Source organism: Saccopteryx leptura, chromosome 2 (assembly GCF_036850995.1).
Source record: "Saccopteryx leptura isolate mSacLep1 chromosome 2, mSacLep1_pri_phased_curated, whole genome shotgun sequence".
Taxonomy (NCBI): domain Eukaryota; kingdom Metazoa; phylum Chordata; class Mammalia; order Chiroptera; family Emballonuridae; genus Saccopteryx; species Saccopteryx leptura.
Window position 1 is genome coordinate 258,658,136 of NC_089504.1, and position 20,225 is coordinate 258,678,360.

A 20,225-nucleotide genomic window follows, 5' to 3' on the forward strand; every position below is an offset into this window, starting at 1 on the left:
GTGTGGGGGAAAATGGAAAAATTAAATTTAAAATTTTTCTTCAGTCTTTTAAGGCATCAAGATTCACAAGGGAGGGAACAAAAAAAGCAAGTTGAAGGAAATGCCCTTTCGGGAACTGTTTTCTCTGAGTTTACTGATTCGAGACAGTGAAGTGAGCAGCACCCAGGTGGCAATTCTTCCAGAGAGGAAGCAGTGTTTCAGGTCAGGGGACAGGAATAGCCAAGGCCTTTCATGAATGGCAGCTGTTCCACGTGTCAGGTGAGAGCAGGAGCCCGGTTACTATGCTCCCGGTGACGGGTGACCGCAGATGGTCCAGCACAGCTTTCCCTCTCACTGGGCTAGACCAGCAGGTGCCTGCTGGCGGTGGGCCAGCACTGGGCACCCGGACTCCCGCGATTGTCCCCCTTTCCTGTTCCCCCTCCAGATGCAGATGCGCCTGGTTTCTGCCTCTCCTCTGCTGGCCCTAGCCTGGGTGACAGCCGCCATTTCCACGGCCTCCAGGTGTGGTGCTCAGGGAGTTAAAGACGGTTGATCTGGACAAGACCTTGGAGCGGCTCTCCCCGCCTCCTCCTCGGAGAGGTGGGCAGCTAAGGGTCAGAGCGGGACTCACACAGAGCCGACTCTCCCTCCGGGACGGCCAGGGACTGAACAGAAAGTCAAACGGGTTAGGTCAAAAGAATAAGAATGTCACCACACAGAGGAAGAAGGCAAAGGGAAGGGCCATGGAGCTGAAATGAAGGGGATGCTGGGAGAGACCAGGGAAGAACTGGAGGTGGCAGAAAGGTAAGATGACAGGATGCACAGAGGGGCCACAACAGGGGGGGTGCTGGGGAAAAAGCAACTGGATCCAAGTTCAAGGGGAAGCAGAGATGTATACAGTTCATCTTAAGGACGCTGTTTTTTGTATTTGCTTCTGCCTTACCAACATAGAAAGTCAGATACACCATCGAAAAGCAATAAATGACATTGGTCAACGTGTTGTTAAACTGGTCATTCAATAGAAACCGAACGATCCTTGAAAACAAATATCCAAATAATATGCTTCCAAAAATAACAAAGGTGAAGTTCACAAATATGGAGAACCCTAAAAAAAAGAAAATGAGAGAAAAAAAAAGTTGAACTGTAACTTTTGATTCTTTGGTTGACGGTGTTTGGTTTGCTCATAGGTTTTGAGTGGAGACCTTGACCTTCAGCAGGTGGGAGTTGCCTGTGAGAGCCTGACATAGAGGCTCTCTGGGGATGTCCCTTCCCATCTGCAGCCTGAGGTCTGCTCGTCTCGGGACAGCAGGCTCAAACGCCCCCTGGAGCCAGGCAGGGAGAATTATGTGAAAGGCTGGGACAAGCTGGGGAGTGAGAATCCAACCAAAAGGTTCCTGACTGTCCACCCAAGTTCAAATTCTTTACAAACCATGTCAGGGCCAAGCAAACCTTGTCCAGGACCCCCACCACCCTGCAGTCCAGTTGTGACCCCTGCCCCCAGCTGGATGGCATTTGGGAAATGGAGAGGGGAGATTTTCTACAGTCACAATAACTGGGGACAGTAGTGAGAGTGAGCAGGCTTCAAGCAACGCCAAGGGTAGTCCTAAATAACAAAGGCTGTCCCATCCTAAGTGCCTGTCGAGATGCACCACAAGCCCCTCTGTCTCAGCAACACTTCCTTCTCCTTTGTGCCCCCTCTCCTCCTATGGTGATCACACCAACGTGTCAGGAGGGTGCCTTCTGCCTCTTCACGCTGTGATAGTTCCCCCTTTCTACTCTGCTATTTGCGTATCTGGAAAACAAGTGAGACAGTGTGCTCCATCGCCCAGTGAACTCAAATCACACGAATTTATTAGCACTTCGAGGGCCTGAGACTCAGTGCTGCCTGGACCACTCTGCTTTCGCCACAACCTAGCCAGCCCTTCACATCCACCCAGAGATCCAGGATGACCCAGCAGAGAAGTGAATCGGAGCCAGATGAAATAATTTGCATGTGTGTGTATGTGCGTACACACTAGTGTACACATACATGCACGTGCATATTGAGGGAGATAAAAGAATTTAACCTACTTTCCCCCTTAGTGTCCAAGAAAAGACATAGACAGGATGTAGTTGTGTTCTTGTTGCCTGATAGGCTGTTTTAATTAGTCTAAGGGTAAAGTATAGAGAAAGCAGCAAAGTGAAGACCTCTTGAATGTGCTTTAATTTCAGTATGAATTGAAATGCACCGATTGTGTATGCTTTTAGAGATGGTACAGACAAAAAGATAGGTTCCTACCATCAATCACGGGCATGTGCTTTAAGTTCCGAAAAGTTGCAAGGAGGATGTACGCGACGCCACACATGATCATTGATTCTCCTCGAATGATATCAGTATACATTTTGGAAGAGCCTGGAAAAGGAAATATAAAATGTCATTTAATGTGGTAAATGAAAATGGTGCCCTTGCACACGAAACACAAAAACAGAAGAGAAAGAATATGCTAAAAAAAAATGGAAGGCAGCTGTAAGGGGGACGGGTCTGGAAGACGCTCGCAATCACTGCTTTTTTATTTCTCCCCTGTGCCTTCCACATCTCCAATGGCAAAGGAACACGGCTCTGGCATGCCTCCAAGTGTCCATGGCCTCAGACCATGTTTGAGCTTCAGAATGAGACAAGACACTTCTTGAGACACTACATTTCCTTTTTTATTTTTACTTTCTTTTTTCTTTTTCCTTCTTTTAAAAGTGAGAGGAGGAGAGACAGAAAGACAGACTCCTGCATGCACCCGACCAGGACTCACCAGCAACACCCGTCTGGGGCCAATGCTCTGCCCATCAGGGGCCCATGTGTACAACTAAGCTATTTTTAGCATCTGAGGCAGAGGCTCCATGGAGCCACCCTCAGTGTCCAGGGGCTGATGTGCTCTAACCAATCGAGCTATGGCTGCAGGAGGAGAAGAGAAAGAGAAGGGAAAGGGGAGGAATAGAGAAGCAGAGTTGCTTCTTCTGTGTGCCCTGACCGAGAATTGAACCCAGGACATCTACATGCCGGCCCGACGCTCTACCACTAGCCAACTGGCCAGGGCTCGGGACACTATATTTAGCTTGAATACATGTGAATTGTTAGACTCCAAAAGAATCACATCTTGGAAGTAAGACAAAACATGACCCAGAGAATCTACTCATAGACATACACCAAAGAGAACTGAAGACATGTGTCCACACAAACACTCATGCATGAATGTTCACAGCAGCATTACTCATAATTGTCAAAAAGTGGGAACAACCTCTAGTCCACTGACTGATGAATGGATGAACATCTGTAGTCTCTCCCTACAATGGATTATCATTCAGAAAGGAATGAAGTTCTGGCTGATACATGTTACAGCTGTGGAGAAGCCTTAAAAACATTACACTGAGTGAAAGAAGCCAGACATGAAAAATCATATATTGCATGGCTTGATTTTTATGAAACGTCCACAATAGACAAATGTATCTAAGAAAAAAGGTTCTTGGATCCAGAACCCATGGACCACCTGAGAATTTCCAACACAAAGAAAATGTCAACCAAGAGTCAAATACCTTTGCTAGTTTTCTTTTCAAGAAATAGAAGGCTTTTCAAATGTTGGAGAGGCTGTGGAGAAAAAGGAACCCTCATACACTGTTGGTGGGAATGTAAAGTAGTACAACCATTATGGAAGAAAGTATGGTGGTTCCTCAAAAAACTGAAAATAGAACTACCTTATGACCCAGCAATCCCTCTACTGGGTATATATCCCAAAAACTCAGAAACATTGATACGTAAAGACACATGCAGCCCCATGTTTATTGCAGCATTGTTCACAGTGGCCAGGACATGGAAACAACCAAAAAGCCCATCAATAGATGACTGGATAAAGAAGATGTGGCACATATACACTATGGAATACTACTCAGCCATAAGAAATGATGACATCGGAACATTTACAGCAAAATGGTGGGATCTTGATAACATGATACGAAGCGAAATAAGTAAATCAGAAAAAAACAGGAACTGTATTATTCCATACGTAGGTGGGACATAATAGTGAAACTAAGAGACATTTATAAGAGGGTGGTGGTTACGGGGGGGAGGGGGGAATGGGAGAGGGATAGGGGGTGGGGAGGGGCACAAAGAAAACAAGATAGAAGGTGACAGAGGACAATCTGACTTTGGGTGGTGGGTATGCAACATAATTGAACGACAAGATAACCTGGACTTGTTATCTTTGAATATATGTATCCTGATTTATTGATGTCACCCCATTAAAAAAATAAAATTATATAAAAAAAAAAAAAAAAAAGAAATAGAAGGCTTTTTATTCTACTCTTTTCCTGAAAACATTTTTTTTTTTGTATTTTTCTGAAGCTAGAAACCGGGAGAGACAGTCAGACAGACTCCCGCATGCGCCCGACCGGGATCCACCTGGCACGCCCACCAGGAGGTGATGCTCTGCCCCTCCAGGGGGTCGCTCTGCCACTACCAGAGCCACTCTAGCGCCTGGGGCAGAGGCCCAGGAGCCATCCCCAGCGCCCGGGGCCATCTTTGCTCCAATGGAGCCTTGGCTGCGGGAGGGGAAGAGAGAGACAGAGAGGAAGGAGAGGGGGAGGGGTGGAGAAGCAAATGGGCGCTTCTCCTGTGTGCCCTGGCCAGGAATCGAACCCAGGACTTCTACACACCAGGCCAACGCTTTACCACTGAGCCAACCGGCCAGGGCCCTGAAAACATTTTTGAATGTGGAGACTGCAATAAATAATCAAAGTATATAGTTTATTATAGCCGCTTAGAGTCGAGTGATAGCAGAAAAGGGAACAGGAAGATAAGGAGGTAACTAAAACAAGGGGCAAATACAAACTAAAAGAGAAAGACACGTGAAGGAAAGACAGAAAAAAATATATACTGAGAAAAAAAGAGAGGAAGAAAAAAGGACAGGACCAGACTGTTTGAAAATTTAGAATATTACTGACACAAGTATCTTAAAACCTCCTATGTTTTCCCCACAGTAGGTATAAGTGGGTGTAAAAATGGGAATATCACCTGCTGGAAGACTTGAAGGTTTCCCACTCCAAGCATAAAGCAATATACACCAAATATAACCAATATCTAAAAATTGGGTAGGCACATATTTCTGAGTCAAAACAGAAACCAGAGCATCTAACCATTTCATGTTTGCATTGCTGAGTCAATAAAACATGACAAAAGGGAGATATTTCTGAGTGAACTCATCTTTTACCAAATAAGATGGGAAGTAGTATGGGACCCCCACAAGCCCTCTTGGGAATAAGCTTGCATTGAATAACAGACTATCCTCTTACCCCATTTCCTTTAAATAAACTATAACCATTTGGCCAAAGTCAGCTCATCCAAAATGGAGTCCCAACAAGAGGCGGCAAGGCCTTGAGAAAGATTCATTGGGGTAAAGCACAGTCTCTACCTTATAGCTTAGAATGGAGTAAGAATGGAATGGAATAAGAAGGCTTATTTTTATCACCTTCTAAAAAGGTTACATTTTCTTCTTTAAAAAAAATCCTTTGAGCCTGACCAGGCGGTGCGCAGTGGATAGAGCATTGGACTGGGATGCAGAGGACCCAGGTTTGAGACCCCGAGGTCACCAGCTTGAACGCGGGCTCATCTGGTTTGAGCAAGGTTCACCAGTTTGAGCCCAAGGTCGCTGGCTTGAGCAAGGGGTTACTTGCTCTGCTGTAGCCCCCCGTCAAGGCACATATGAGAAAGTAATCAATGAGAAACTTAAGATGCCACAATGAAGAATTGATGCTTCTAATCTCTCTCCCTTCCTGTCTGTCCCTATCTGTCCCTCTCTTTGTCTCTGTCACATACACACACACACACACACACACACACACACACACACACACAAAATCCTTTGAGATTATAACTTGTGTAATTTAACCCAAATCCCGAGTGGCCATATTTGTATGGTTCCTTTCAGCCAATCAAGGCTCCATCTCCAAGAAAAGTGACACAAACGCCTACTTTGCTGGGGCACAATTTGTGCCAGGACAATATAATCAGAAGCAAATAATTTATTCTCCTATCTTTAAGAGAAGAGACAGAAATAAATTCGACATACCAATAGTTTTCAGTGATAACACAGAATTAATAGGATCCAACATGCCCGCAATCATGCTGAAGAGCAGACAACACTGCAGATTCCACGAATCCTTATTAAATTTCATAACCACATATCCAATTACGATGAATGCCGTTGAGGAGCCAATGAATCCAATCAACACAACCTGTGAAACCAATTCATTACATGGTGTTAGCCTTAACATCTAAAGATGGCATGATTTCACGTACTTACATAAGAATCAGATCTTGGTGAGGTATTTATTCTACACAATTCCTCTGGAAGAACACTTTAGAAGATGTTCCAGTTTACTTACCTCAAAGAAATCACCCCTTCCAAACAAATGAGATTCAAGCTTATTGGAGTTTTTGTTGTTGTTGTTTTTGTTCTTTTTGTATTTTTCCTGAAGTGAGAAGCAGGGAGTGGGGCAGAAAAACAGACTCCCGCATGCGCTCAACTGGGATCCACTCAGCATGCCCACCAGGGGGTGATGCTCGGCCCATCTGGGGCGTTGCTCCATTGTGGCTGGAGACATTCCAGCACCTGAGGTGGAGGTCATGGAGCCATCCTCAGCACCCAGGCCAACTTTTGCTCCCGTGGAGCCTTGGCTGCGGGAGGTAAAGGGAGAGATAGAGAGAAAGGAGAGGAGGAAGGGTGGAGAAGCAGATGGGCACTTCTCCTGTGTGCCCTGGCCAGGAATCAAACCCAGGACTTCCACACGCGAGGCCAATACTCTACCACTGAGCCAACCAGCCAGGGCCCCATGTTAAAAAACTAATTCCCCAATCTCTCTTGTTGCTCTTCCAACTGAATAGTTCTCAACATCAAAATGATGTTTATAACATGGAAGGCAAAGTTCTCCTGCTTCTGTGTAAAACATTTCCTGATTGTCTCAGTGTCACCAACTGCAGGGCTCCAGGTAGAAAGAGAAGTCAAACAAAGGACAAAGAGCTTGGGCCAGCTGATTGGGCCCCCTGATTCAGGGTATTCTAAAAGAAACCTTATTCAACAAACTTTTATATAGTACATTTCACTGGCCACACTTTTCTAAGGCTACCACATATATCCAGGATGCTATAGAATGTGGTGTTTTACAGTGGGCCCATCAGAACACCAAACAAAAAAACGGTCCTGTCAGTGAGGGAAAAGGGGAACATGCATATCAAATAGGCAATCAGCAGTGCTTGACTCCAAAACAGGAATAGAAAGTAAGGCTTTCAAAAAAGCAGAAGGATGAGTCAGCTTCATGACCCAGCCATCCCACTTATAGGAATATATCCCAAGGACACCATATCACCAACTGAAAAAAAGAAATGCACCCCCATGTTTATGGCAGCATTGTTCACAATAGTGAAGATCTGGAAACATCCCAAGTGTCCATCAGTGGATGAGTGGATTAAAAAACTGTGTTACATATATACAATGGAATACTATGGGGCTATGAAAAAGAAGGAAATATTACCTTTTGCAACAATATGGAGGGACCTGGAAACTATTATGTTGAGTGAAATAAGCCAGGCAGAAAAAGAAAAATATCATATGACCTCATTCATTTGAGGAATCCAAGGAATAATGAGAACTGAGGATCGGAATTGAGACAGAGGAGGGATCAAAGGGACCAGAGGAAAAAAGGACAGAGGGAAAGGGGATGATCGGATGGGATAAACCTGAAGGGAAGGGGGGAGGGCGCTGTAGAGAGGGGGGCGAGGGAAATGTTGAAGGGAATAGGGGGGAGGGAAGAGGCATTCGGGGTGACCCTAGAATCTATGTAAACACAATTAGTTAAATTTTAAAAAGTAAAAGAAATAATAATAAAATTTTAAAAAGCAGAAGGGACAAAAAGGATCAAGAAACTGGGTCAACAGGAGAAAGAGCAAAGGAAAAGCATGGTAAGTACAAAGTACAAAAATTACATGGGAGAAATAAATCCAGATCTACTTCCTTTGACTTCTTCAAATGTTTCTTTGACTCACAAACAGTAAAATTCATTCTTTTGGGTACAGTTATATGAGTTTTGACAAATGCATGCTGTCACTTAGCCACGACTACAGTTAAAAACAAAGCAGACCCTTCACCCCAAAATGTGTCCCCAAACTGCCCCTTTGTAGTCATTTTCTTCCCTCATCCCCAGTCCCTGGCACCAATGATCTGTTCTCCAACTCTCTTGCTAGAAAAAAGGTGTATGAATGGAATTATACAACATGCAGCCTTTTTGAGTCTGGTTTCCTTTCCCTTAGCGTAATACGTTTGAAATTCTTCCATGCTCTTCCTATTAATGGTCTGTTTCCTTTTTATTGCTCAGTAATATCCCATTGCTGTGTCAGACTTAATAATTAGCATAGTACTCTATGGAACAAATTTAGACCTCTGCACTCAACAATTCAAGAATGTCCATTTTTGCAAAGAAAATATGGAACGTTTGGGAAAACTGACCATGTACTAGGCTGCAAAGCAAATCTCCACACAACACAAGAGCTGATGTACAAAGCACATTCTATAGTCACACCATGATGAGAGAAATAATAATACAAAGCCATATTTGGAAATTTTAAAATAATTTTCTAAATGATTCACGAGTCAAAGAAAAAAGTATAACAAAATTTAGGTAGGATTGGAATGATAAAAACACTAACAATCAAAACATGTGGGATTACACTAAAAGAGTGTAGTTACAGGAAAGTTTAATAAACTACATTAAAAAAAAACAAGCTGAAAATCAAACAACAAATATCTAACTCGAGATGGTAGGGGGAAAAATCAAAATAAAACCAAGGAAAGTACAATATTCTTTGAAAGGAAAAATAAAATAGTCTGGCAAGCATGGTTAAGACAAAAATAAAATAAACCAATCTTAGCAATTAAAACTGTAGCTACAGAGACAGTTGAGATGAAGTCATCTGGGAAAGGACACTCAGGCTCTGCCACCTGCCAGCCTGGCTCGTGCCCTCTGGACGGCAGTCTGCATACATGTGAAGTGGAGATGGCATTTCCTCGGTGCCCAGTCACAGTAGTCACTCAGCACACACTCGTGCTCTCTCCCTCCCTTCAACTCTCTTCAATCCCTGGTTCTGCAGCGTGAGGAGGGTCAGACCACTAACAATGTGGGATTTGTGAATTATTAACCTTCATTAGAGACAATCATATTCTGTTAACATGGGTAACAACTGACCACAACTTGTTTTGAAATGTGTGTTCTTACCTTCCAAAGCATATTCTTGAGGACATAAAAGTCCACCTCCAAGGCAACCTTAAATATAATTAAAGGTGCTACATAGGCATAAAGTGAAAAACTGGGTGTCTTGAGAAGAGGGTGGACGATTTGGTGCACCTAAACCAACAGAAGCAAACAAGAAGTTAGTTTGCTGCCATTTTGAAGTATCAGAAATTGGGTTGCTGGTATGTCAATCAATACAAGTCTCGGAATAATCTAATTTGTAATTTATGAGAGATTATCTACAAGGCCAGTCTTGGGGGTCTTGGGGAGATCTCTCGATCTAACCATCTGGATGAGTCACGTGCATTCCTCTACTCAGCAGAGAACTATGTGGGCTTGGGCCACATGAACATTTCTTGTGTAAGTCATCAGTGTTTTCCAAAGTGGAACCTCCACTGTTGGGGATCTCTGAAGTGATTTTAGGTGGTTCACAGATAAGTATTTTTTTTAAGATTTTATTTATTCACTTTAGAGAGAGGAGAGAGAGACAGAAGGGATGGGGAGGAGCAGAAAGCATCAACTCCCGTATGTGCCTTGACTGGACAAGCCCAGGGTTTTGAACCAGCAACCTCAGTGTTCCAGGTAGACACTTTATCCACTGTACCACCACAGATCAGGCCCACAGATAAGTGTTTTTTTTTTTTAAATATGGAACGCTTCACGAATTTGCGTGTCATCCTTGCGCAGGGGCCATGCTAATCTTCTCTGTATCATTCCAATTTTAGTGTATGTGCTGCCAAAGCGAGCACCAGATAAGTATTTTTAATTTGACCATTAGATAATCTAATTTGCACCAGGAAGGGAAGAAACCTTGCACAGGTACTTGTGATTTTATTGACATTTGCTTAGGATTTTAAAATCTTTCAACAAATCAGGTAAAGGAAAATAATATTCAGATAACAGCACAGATTGCACCTATAGGAAACAAATCATGGAGATGGTACACAGACGAATGGAAAACACAACAGCAATGATTGAAGTGCCTCAAATATTCCCTCCTAAAAGGTTTTGGGCCCAATTAATAGTTTGATCTTCATTACTTAACCTCTATGTGCCTCAGTCTCCTCATCTCTAAAACAGAAAAAAAGTAACTTTCATTAGGTTGCTGTGAGGATGAATGAATTAATTCCAGTGTCAATGAAAAGTTAATACATTTAAATACAAAGCACTCAAAGGGGAGCCTGGCACATAGTAAACACGCAGGGATGCTAACGAGCAGCCACGTCGGTGCTTCAGAAAAGGAACTTGAGGCTTCAGCAATCTTAGATGAGCACAAGCATCATCTCTGTGTTTAAAAAATAAAAGTATGAGTGGAGACACACTGCTGATCACACTGCTTTGCATTTGAAATCAAGAGTGAATAAGGTCATGGATTCATGACATTTTTCTTGTATCTGAATTATTATGATGTGTCATATATATTTATATTGTACTTGATTATGAAGCTGGCAGTTAGAAACTCCAGCAGGACAATAGCTGAGGCCTTTTGTAACTAGAGTCCCCACAGGTGTTGAAGATAATAACACAGAAGCCAATGGATGTCCAGGGGCAGGAAACCAGGGCAACACTCCAAAGGAAGGTGATGAAGAACCCCAGTGAGCAATCAAATAATCCTCCCTTCCAATTTGGTGCTTTTTTCTTAAGCATCTCCAATTTGTCTGAACGGTTTTTCACTTTCAAACATGTTACTACCAGATAAGTATTACTTTTGAGCAGCTTTAAAAATCTCTATGTTCAGGGATGGGTGGGAGTGGACCTCGCCCTGGGTCTCTGTTCTTTCATTTATTCTCTAATTGGTGGTACATACATTACCTGAAGAAAACTGTAGGCCAGCTGTCCAATCACAAACCCTACTATGGAAAGAATTGTCAAGATGCTGACTTCAGAAATCCTTAAAAAGACCCTCAGAAGTCCTAAAGAAATAAATGGATGTGTTATTTAAACATAATATATTGTTTCAAAACAATTCCATATCCCCTCTCTCTAGTTATTTTTTATTTTTATTTTTTTATCTTTCTTGAAGCTGGAAACGGGGAGAGACAGTCAGACAGACTCCCGCATGCGCCCGACCGGGATCCACCCGGCACGCCCACCAGGGGCAATGCTCTGCCCACCAGGGGGCGATGCTCTTCCCCTCCAGGGCGTCGCTCTGCCGCGAACAGAGCCACTCTAGCGCCTGGGGCAGAGGCCAAAAAGCCATCCTCAGCGCCCGGGCCATTTTTGCTCCAATGGAGCCTTGGCTGCGGGAGGGGAAGAGAGAGACAGAGAGGAAGGGGGGTGGGGGTGGAGAAGCAAATGGGCGCTTCTCCTATGTGCCCTGGCCGGGAATCGAACCCGGGTCCCCCGCACGCCAGGCCGACGCTCTACTGCTGAGCCAACCGGCCAGGGCCTAGTTATTTAATTTTAAACAGACTCTGAGTGCCATATCATTATGAATAAATAATAGGAAAAAGAAAAACTTCCTCTGAATGTCATTTCATTACAAATGCTGCCTCTTAAATATAAGACACACATAATGAGGCATCTCTTATAGGTGAATTTGGAAACTATTAGAATTCCAAAAACCTCCCATGTGCCTACCTAGCGTCACACTAGGATCACTGTATAGGTGTCTTACCTATGGATCTACTGATCAGATATTATGGAAAGCCAAACTATCTATATAGTATACCTTATATTAACAATTCCTCACCCTAAACTACAGTAACATACATTCTATATAGTACTTTTAATTCTGAGGAAAATTACGTTTTCTGGATTCTCATTTTTATTTTCTTCTGCTCTTTTTATACTGTAGGACACAAGGAACACACTGACATTTTTGTTTTCCAATTGTGTAGTCTTCTGTCAATAACCAGCAGCTCTGGTGATCTCTAGCATCATCATAAAGTTCTCACTTGTGCACTCTTTCACTGAGTTCTAACCACAGTGAAAACTGCCTTCACCAAACAAGTAACAAAAGATTCTTGTTAACGATGTCTATATGCATTTTCTTGCCTTGAAACTCTCTGCTCTACAATTCATCCCCTCCAGAAGTAATACATAGACTGTAGTCCAATTAGCTTAAGCCTCAGGCAAGATTCATTGGCATCCCAGATTCTGCACTGACTGACATTCAGCTATAGGACAAGCCAAATCAGTAAATATTTATCAAATACTTATTTGTAACGCCAGACAAGAAATGTTCCTTGAACTATTTCTGCAATGCCCTTTACTGCTGGAGCACTTGTCCAGTGGAATCACCAAAGATCTAGAACTTGTAAAGTTCATGGTCACCAGCACCTGGTCGTACCAACAGGGAACAAAGTCATTAGTGCAGTGGTTCTCAAACTTTTTGAAGTCGGGACACATTTAAAATTCTACAAATAATTGTAGGCGCATTATATACAAATTTATGAGAAATGTTGTAATAATTAAGTCAAATATTAAAAAAAAACATATATATATAAAGTCCAAGCGTGCTTTTATGGTAATTAAACAAAATAAATATGACAAAATTAAGTTTATTCTGACATTAAAAAACATTTTTGTTACATTTTTTGAGTTCTGCTTTTTAGAATTCATAAGAAAGAGGAGTTAAAAAAATTTAAAAAATTTTTTTAAATGACAAAAAAGTTATCTTTATATACAGCTAGTGTTCGACTTATGACCACAACTGGTTCCGACAGACTGGTCGTAACACAATTTGGTCGTAAGTTGAGTAGGCTATATGTATAGTACTGTGAAATGATGTTATAAAAATCTTTAAGTCATTTTATCATAATTTTCTTTCATTATTGTCATATATCATAATTTTCTTTGTTCATTTTATGCCATTTGTATCATCTCTACACCATTTTGTTTCTTATTTTTACATTCGTCAGGTTTAAGTAATACACTGCATCACCAGTACAACTGGTTTAATATTTGCAAAACATACAAAATTACAAAATACAGGTGCATACAAAAATACAAAATACAGGTGTAAAAAATACCATAGAAAACATTTTCCCAATTGCAAAACATATCAAAATATATAAACATGTACGAAACATTTTATTGGCTGCTGGTGCTTGGCTGCGGATCGTTGATGTCGTCATCTGAGGCAGCAGTTGGGGTTACCGGAGTTGGTTTTTTCATAAACATGGTGAGCTTTGTCTGAATTGTATGTTTCTTTTTTTCTTCATAAATTTCACGATATGGATGAAACACATCGTGCGCCATTCGTTCAATCCTTGCAAATTGTTCGATGTTTGGGTCCATTGCTTCAAAATGTATAAGAAGTTTATTCAGTAAAGATAAACCTTCTGATAATCTCTTAGAGGTGAATTTTCTTTCTGGTTTCTCCTCTTCTTTCTCTGCTTCTCTCTTTTCTTCTTCCGCACTTGCTGCTTCTCCAGTCACTCAAACACTATGCATTTGGAATCTTTTCTTGAATCTCTGGAACCAGCCAGTGCTTGCTACAAATTCTTGTCTGTAATCTTCTCCAGCACACTCCTTCAGAATCTGAAATAGACTTCTCGCCTTCATCTACACAGTAAAAAGACTTAATGGTGTCCGTTTTTGAATTTGATCTTCCATCCAAATATATAGCAATTTCTCCATTTTGTGGATGGGCCCGCTTCGTTGCTTTGTAATAACTGTTGATCGCATGGGTGCAGAACCTTTCACAGCTTCACGAATTCTTTCTTTATCTTTCAAAATCATCGACACAGTCAAATGTGATAACTTCGTATCACATGCGATCACATTCACTTTCTTTCCTCCTTTGTACTGCTTAATTACCTTCATTTTCGTGTCGAGATCGATGGCCTTTCTTTCCTTCTTGGCAGGCTGAAGCGTAGACAAAGACAATTTCCTTTTGGTAGACATCTTGGGAGGGGTTTGATGAAAAATATCCAAGACACAAAACACAAATTGCTGTACCGAGTCTGGGATAACAGTTGAAATGGTACACGCAGAGATGGTAGTGCTGCCGGAATCTGGTCTGCACTGTTGTATGCCCAGCTGGGCAATGCTTGTGCTGCCAGACACGGAGCAGTTGTGGCTAGCGATTGTGGTCATAAAGTCAAATGGCCGTAAGTTGCATAGGTCGTAAGTCGATCAATGCCAGTATATATAGATACATTCTTAGTAAGATTTAGTAAATTCAGCAGGTCCCAGCACGAATATGTTGTTTTTGCATTCTTGTGTTTATGAGAAACATGAGTCTGATGTGTCCTAGCAATTTCTTCAATGTTTTGGCATATATTTGAAAGGCAAACTCTCATTTTCTCATCAATACGTTGAAGAATTCCTCTCTTTTTACTCTGAATTGTGTTGAGTACAGAAAACTCCCACCATACATATCATCTTCACTTTACAGCAAACAAAGGATAGAAGAAACTTGTCTCCACTCTAGTCTTTCCGGGGAACATGGGGGGTAGTGTAAACAATCCAGCACCACAGCTTAACAGCCTTTTGCAACCTAATTAGGCAAGTGAGGTGGGGGGGTTGGGCAGACTGTCAGCTTACAGCCAATTCCCCACACCTCTGTCCCCCAAAAACCTAAACTTCAAAAACCCTGTTGGCCTTTTGGTCCCCAACAGGCACATATTTCTCTGGAATACCATAGGGCGCACCTGGAAATCTTCTAGGGTGCACCAGTGCGCCCTGGCGCACACTTTGAGAACCACTCACTGCATTAGTATTTTAAAGATCCCAGAGAAAGCAATTTTATTCCCAGATAAAATGAGTAAAACTGAAGTTTTTTATGCATGCTTGCGTCATTGTTTCTTTATAATGTTCCTAGTTCCAAAAATAATTTTTTTTTATTTTTAAGATGTTATTTATTGATTTACAGAGAGAGAGGAGAAGAATGAGAAGGATCAACTCCTAGTTGCTTCACTTTAGTTGTTCATTGGTTGTCTTGTCGCATGTGCCTTGACCCGGCAAGCCTAGGATTTCAAACTGCGACCTCAGAATTCCAGGTCAACACTCTATCCACTGTGCCACCACAGTGGATTCACCACAGGCCAGGCCAGAAATAATTTTAAAGCCACTTACATTTTTCCCTAATAAAAAAAATTTTTGAAGACGTTTAACAATTTATTGAAGTCAGAAATATACATTCTTAATATTAATATTAACTCTAGAAACCCAAGCAGTCAAAGGAATTTAATTTCCAAGGCTTTAGAAAGAAAGAACCTGTAAAAGGTGTTAGTATTTCGTTCTTTTGTTAGACTGCTTTTTGGAGCACTTTTGATACCCGGTCACCATTTCACCCCTGAGCTATTACCCTGATAAATTAGTCAGCAGTAGCAGGTGAATAGATGAGAGTCTCACATTCATATTTATCTAAATATAGCAAATAGCTCCAGGTTTCCTATTTAATGAAATGCAGTTACTTTTACAATTCTCTGGAACAAAGGAGCCTTTAGCTTCCCATTTTCCCCAGTCAGAGAAGAGTCACTCAGGTCCTCTGTCCCAGCACCACTAAGGGTTTCTCAGGAATTAAAATGCTGCCTTACTCATCACCACAGGACTCCTTACACCAATGCAGGTGAAAATGTCTCGGTGCTTTTCACTGTTCTTTCGCATCTCAGATTCACTTGGCTGGTCACAAGCGGGCAGAAAGGGGTTAAATTTTTTGGAATTCAGCATCATTTTGTCCACAAATATGTAAGATTGTTGCTGTAAAGCACGACAGAAGAACCTAGCCAGCAGTCTGCCTTCAGCGTGGGTGTGCAGATGCCGCCAAGGCCACCCCAGCCACTGTGCGCCTCCAGCCAGGCGCCGGGCCACCCTGGAGCCGATGACACTGCAGGCCACCAGACTCTGGCAGTCCGGCAAGGTCAGCCTCCCATTACTTCAGTCCCCGCCTGTGGCCTGGTGGTGGTCTCTCCAGCAGGGTCCTTGTGAAAGACATGAGACCACACCTGGGGACTCCGCAGACTTGGAGCGGTATCCCCTGCGCCACCTGCACCACGCGGTTTCCCTGATCCCCGCGGAGGCAGCACTTGCTGAGCCAGTAACACCCTGCAGCCAGGCGGCCTCCAGCGCAGCACTCCACGTGGTCAGTCGGCAGAGCAGTTAGCTGGCCTCTCCCAAATAAAAATGTGGAAAGGGAACTAGAAACTTCTCTAATCACTAGCATTGAATTGTGGAATCAAGCATTGCGTATTGAATGTTATTTTATCTGCATAAATATCACTCACCATATAAAATGGCTGCTCAGCCACCATCTTTCTTAAGAATAATACAGCCCTGACGGAAGGAGGAGGACTCGCCTACTCAGTAATCCGGCTCAGACCGCCCTTGCAGCTGGATGCTGATAAGGGAGGAATGAATTAGGATGAAGACAATTTTGAGGAATTGTGGTGCCACTCCCAACCACAAATCTTGCAGTTGCCTTTCCCCAAGGCCCTTTGACAAATCCATAACCCCTGCCCATCCCTCCCTCAGAGCTGAAACCCTTTACTGGTTTCAGCCCACCTGCACCCAGGCATTTTTAAAATAAACTTTCCTTTTGGAGCATACTAGCCTCGTGTTTTTGGTTCGGCCTGCAGTTTCTGCATTTCACATACTGAATTCAGGAATGTTTAAGAGGCCCTTACTTGTTGGAGCCCTTCCTAATTCCTCAATAGTGGTAGCGGCGGGTGGTTCATCTTCCAACAACAGAACAGACAAAGCTGATGACTCTAACTCTGCAAACTGGGAACTAGGTGTCTAGGTTCTGTCCAATGCAGTTGCTCTCCCCTCATCCCAGCTATCTGGTCAGGTTAGACCTGGCTGGCTGGCAGGCTGGGTAAAGCTCTCCTTTTCCAGAGATCGCTGACCATGCCTTAGTCCTCCTAACCACACGGCAGTGTAAAGATGTTTGCCCACTGTCCCCAGGAGAGGGCTCCTTGAAGTTAAGGACTGTCTTATTCTCCTCTGCCTACCACACTGCAGTTCTCCACCAGTGGTCACTGAGAAAAGGAACGTGGAGGGGATGCTACTTGTAATTAAACCAAACTCGACTGACAGCATTCACTCACATCTTATGATTTCGTTGGTCCCTTGTTTTGATGTATTTGTGATTACTTTTGCACCAACAAAGGCTCAAAGGGCAGAGGAAAGATGAGACTTAAAAGCCATCACTTACCTGTCAAAAAAATAATAGAAAACATGAGCACCACAAAATACTCTTTATCAATACTGTAGTCAGCTGACCTTCCACAGAGTAACTGGGGTGTGGTGTCTTTCATCATCCAGGTCGAGTTCATTTTCGCCACTGCTTTACCGAGTCCTTCCTTGAGAAGGTCAGGGGCCAGTTCTGACACTCTCACAACTACAGTCCACGCTGTTATAATATGCAAAAAGGAGAAAGTGAGAGTCGCCATGACCCCTGCATATGCATTCTTTCACCCAAGATTGTACCACATGCAGATCTGAGCATGTTTCCTGCCATGGGGCACATGTCACACCTCCTCTTACAGCTTGGGCTCCAGTAACATTTTGCAGAAAACAAACACAGCACTAGTGCTTCTCAGACTGCCACAAGGGGAGGGCTTGTGTGGGTTTGTGCACTTACCCCTGTGCGATATTATAGTGTGTTTGCCCTCTCCACGGGACAGTGAGTTCCTCAAGGGCTGTGGCTGAAAACTAGTTTTCTTACAGCTCTGCATACAGTACATGGCACATAATAGGCTCTCCCTAAATATTGGATGCTCTGAGGGGGAACACTCTCTCCATGGGTACAAATCATTCTGGAATTCTCTTCTACTACTGCAATCCCATGACCCCATTTCCTCCCTAGGGCCCCTCAAAACCAAAATGGCAAAAGAGAAATGAGGACAAAGTTGAGTCACACCAGTTAGGTGGGAGTAGGGGAGTGTGTGTAACCAGATAATAACAACAAAGAACCCCTACACGTGAGGTTTGATGCTATGCTGACTTTGAGTGAATAGACAAAGTCCCCTTTGCCGACAACAGGACACATAAACAACAGGCTGGATTTCAGCCTCAATACCCCTATGCTGGTTGGTGCCCTAATGTAGGGCATAGCCAATGTGGTGGTCCTGAATAGGATTCATTCTATTATATTTTCCTTGTTTCTAGTCTTAAACATAAATTCTTAGAGGTTTCAGAAGTATTCTTAATAATATCCCCAATAATGTGTAGAGCTCATTTTTGGTTCTTTGTTTTGCACTTGTTTGGTCTACAAACCACAGTGATTCCTGTGGGAAGCAGGGAGAGGGTCAGAAATGAGATTCAAAAGGCCACATTTTCAAATCACCTGTCTTCAGATCCTGCTATCCCCACTTGTCACAACATCAACACTCCCACATCAAGTTCTTTTCCAAACCACCAACACCAGTGGTGTCTTCTCCAAAGCCCAGCTGGTCCGAACTGAAATCTAGATAAAGGTTGTCAAAAACCACGGAGAGCAATCCAAACTCACCTCTGCCTCTGCTTGCAAGGGCCAGTACCTCCAACTGATACCACACTGTAAGCTATTTGCATACTTAATCCCTATTGGTTTCTTGCCAACTCACTTTCATTCTGATTGGCTACATACATCATCCCCACCCCCAATCCAGAAGCACCTAAGTGATCCAGCTCGAGCTGTATCTATGCCCTCAACTGCCTTAACCGATTTTCTTTGCCTGACATAACAGCTGAAACAGCCTTGGACCATGAAGACAGGACCTCCTCCTAAATTTTTAAAAATATATAGTTTTTATTTATTCAAGCCTAACCCTCTTCAACACTGCTCTGTCTACCCTGACCTCACTCATCTTTTTCCATTTTTTCTTTTTCTACCACATCTGCCTTTTCAATGGGAGTTTCTTACTCCCACTTTCCTCCTTGACTCCTATTTTTCATTGGCTTTTTGTCCTAAATTTGAAGAAACAATATCACCCACTCTTCATAGAAGAACAAATGCATCCCAAATTCTGTGATGTCTTACATATATTTTTACCTCAACTGTAATCACTAAAAATAAATAAAGTATAAATTTCAACAAATGAACATTATTAATTTATAGACTACTTTCAAAGAAGTTACTTTATGATGCTGAAATTCTCCTCTCTCATTCCTATGCCACCGAATCAAACCCTCTTCCCACGGGCACCAACTATACCACCACAGCAGTGAGAATCTAAATCTATCATCCACGTCTCCATCACTATGTACCAAGGAAACGCTGACATATGAAAGTCCCAATTCCTATGTGAGACTAGTTTAGGTCAACAGCTCTGTGTCGGCCTCTAACTGTAACCAACACCACTGGTACCCACACACCATTCTCCCAAATATTTGTTTTACAACATTTTGTGGTCTGGTGTGGTTCTTTTACACCACTGGACCCAGCCTTACCACAAATCCCAAGGTCCATGTTTAAAAAATATGCCTACCACTTCATCCTAAAATGGCAATGCCACCTATTTTAGGGTTTGTTGTCAATTTCTCACTTCCAGGATTTCCAAATTAGCATGTTATATGTTGCTATGTAACACACAGGCACAAAAGTCAGTAGCTTAAAACAATCATTTGGTTAGCCAAAACCTACAGTTTTGCAAATGCCTTCATGCCTTGGCCAAGGGATCCACTTTCGGGGTGCTCATCCATATGCTGCGGGTTGGGGATGACAACCGGCCGCAGCTCAGTCGGGGCTCTGGGCTGGGCCTCCGTTCCTGTCCATATATATATACAGTCCATGCACAGGCTGGTTCCAGGAGCATCTCGGGAGAACTAGGCAGAACCTGCAGCACCTATTATGAACTTCTGTGGCCTATGGAAAGCACACAGTGGTCCTTCCACTCTAGTCCAGGCCTGCCCACTCAGGAGGACAGAACAGAGGCCACCTCTCTATCGAGGAATGCCAGGATCATGTGCTGAGAAAAGCACGTAGGATGTGAGAAGTGGCCACTGTGGAAAATACAGTCTGTCACACGTTCAACCACACATTGGGTGAAATGTTAGCCCTTTATAAT

The 20,225-nt window shown here is 42.9% G+C and overlaps 1 protein-coding gene and 1 non-coding gene across 2 annotated transcripts in view; both read right to left on the reverse strand.

Moving 5' to 3' along the window:
• The window catches only part of SLC9C2 (solute carrier family 9 member C2 (putative)), an 82,000-nt gene extending 64,373 nt beyond the window's left edge, over nt 1-17,627 (reverse strand). Inside the window, exons 1-6 of the mRNA XM_066363831.1 lie at nt 17,390-17,627; nt 11,098-11,198; nt 9,271-9,399; nt 6,072-6,237; nt 2,258-2,371; nt 923-1,084 (exon numbers count right to left, since the gene is read on the reverse strand). Coding sequence (XP_066219928.1) covers nt 923-1,084; nt 2,258-2,371; nt 6,072-6,237; nt 9,271-9,399; nt 11,098-11,198; nt 17,390-17,627 — 910 coding nt within the window. The remainder of the gene's footprint in view (nt 1-922; nt 1,085-2,257; nt 2,372-6,071; nt 6,238-9,270; nt 9,400-11,097; nt 11,199-17,389) is intronic.
• Nucleotides 9,928-10,034, reverse strand: LOC136396430 (U6 spliceosomal RNA). The gene has a single exon (XR_010749717.1). It is a non-coding gene; the product is annotated as a U6 spliceosomal RNA (small nuclear RNA).
• Nucleotides 17,628-20,225: the final 2,598 nt, after the last annotated feature.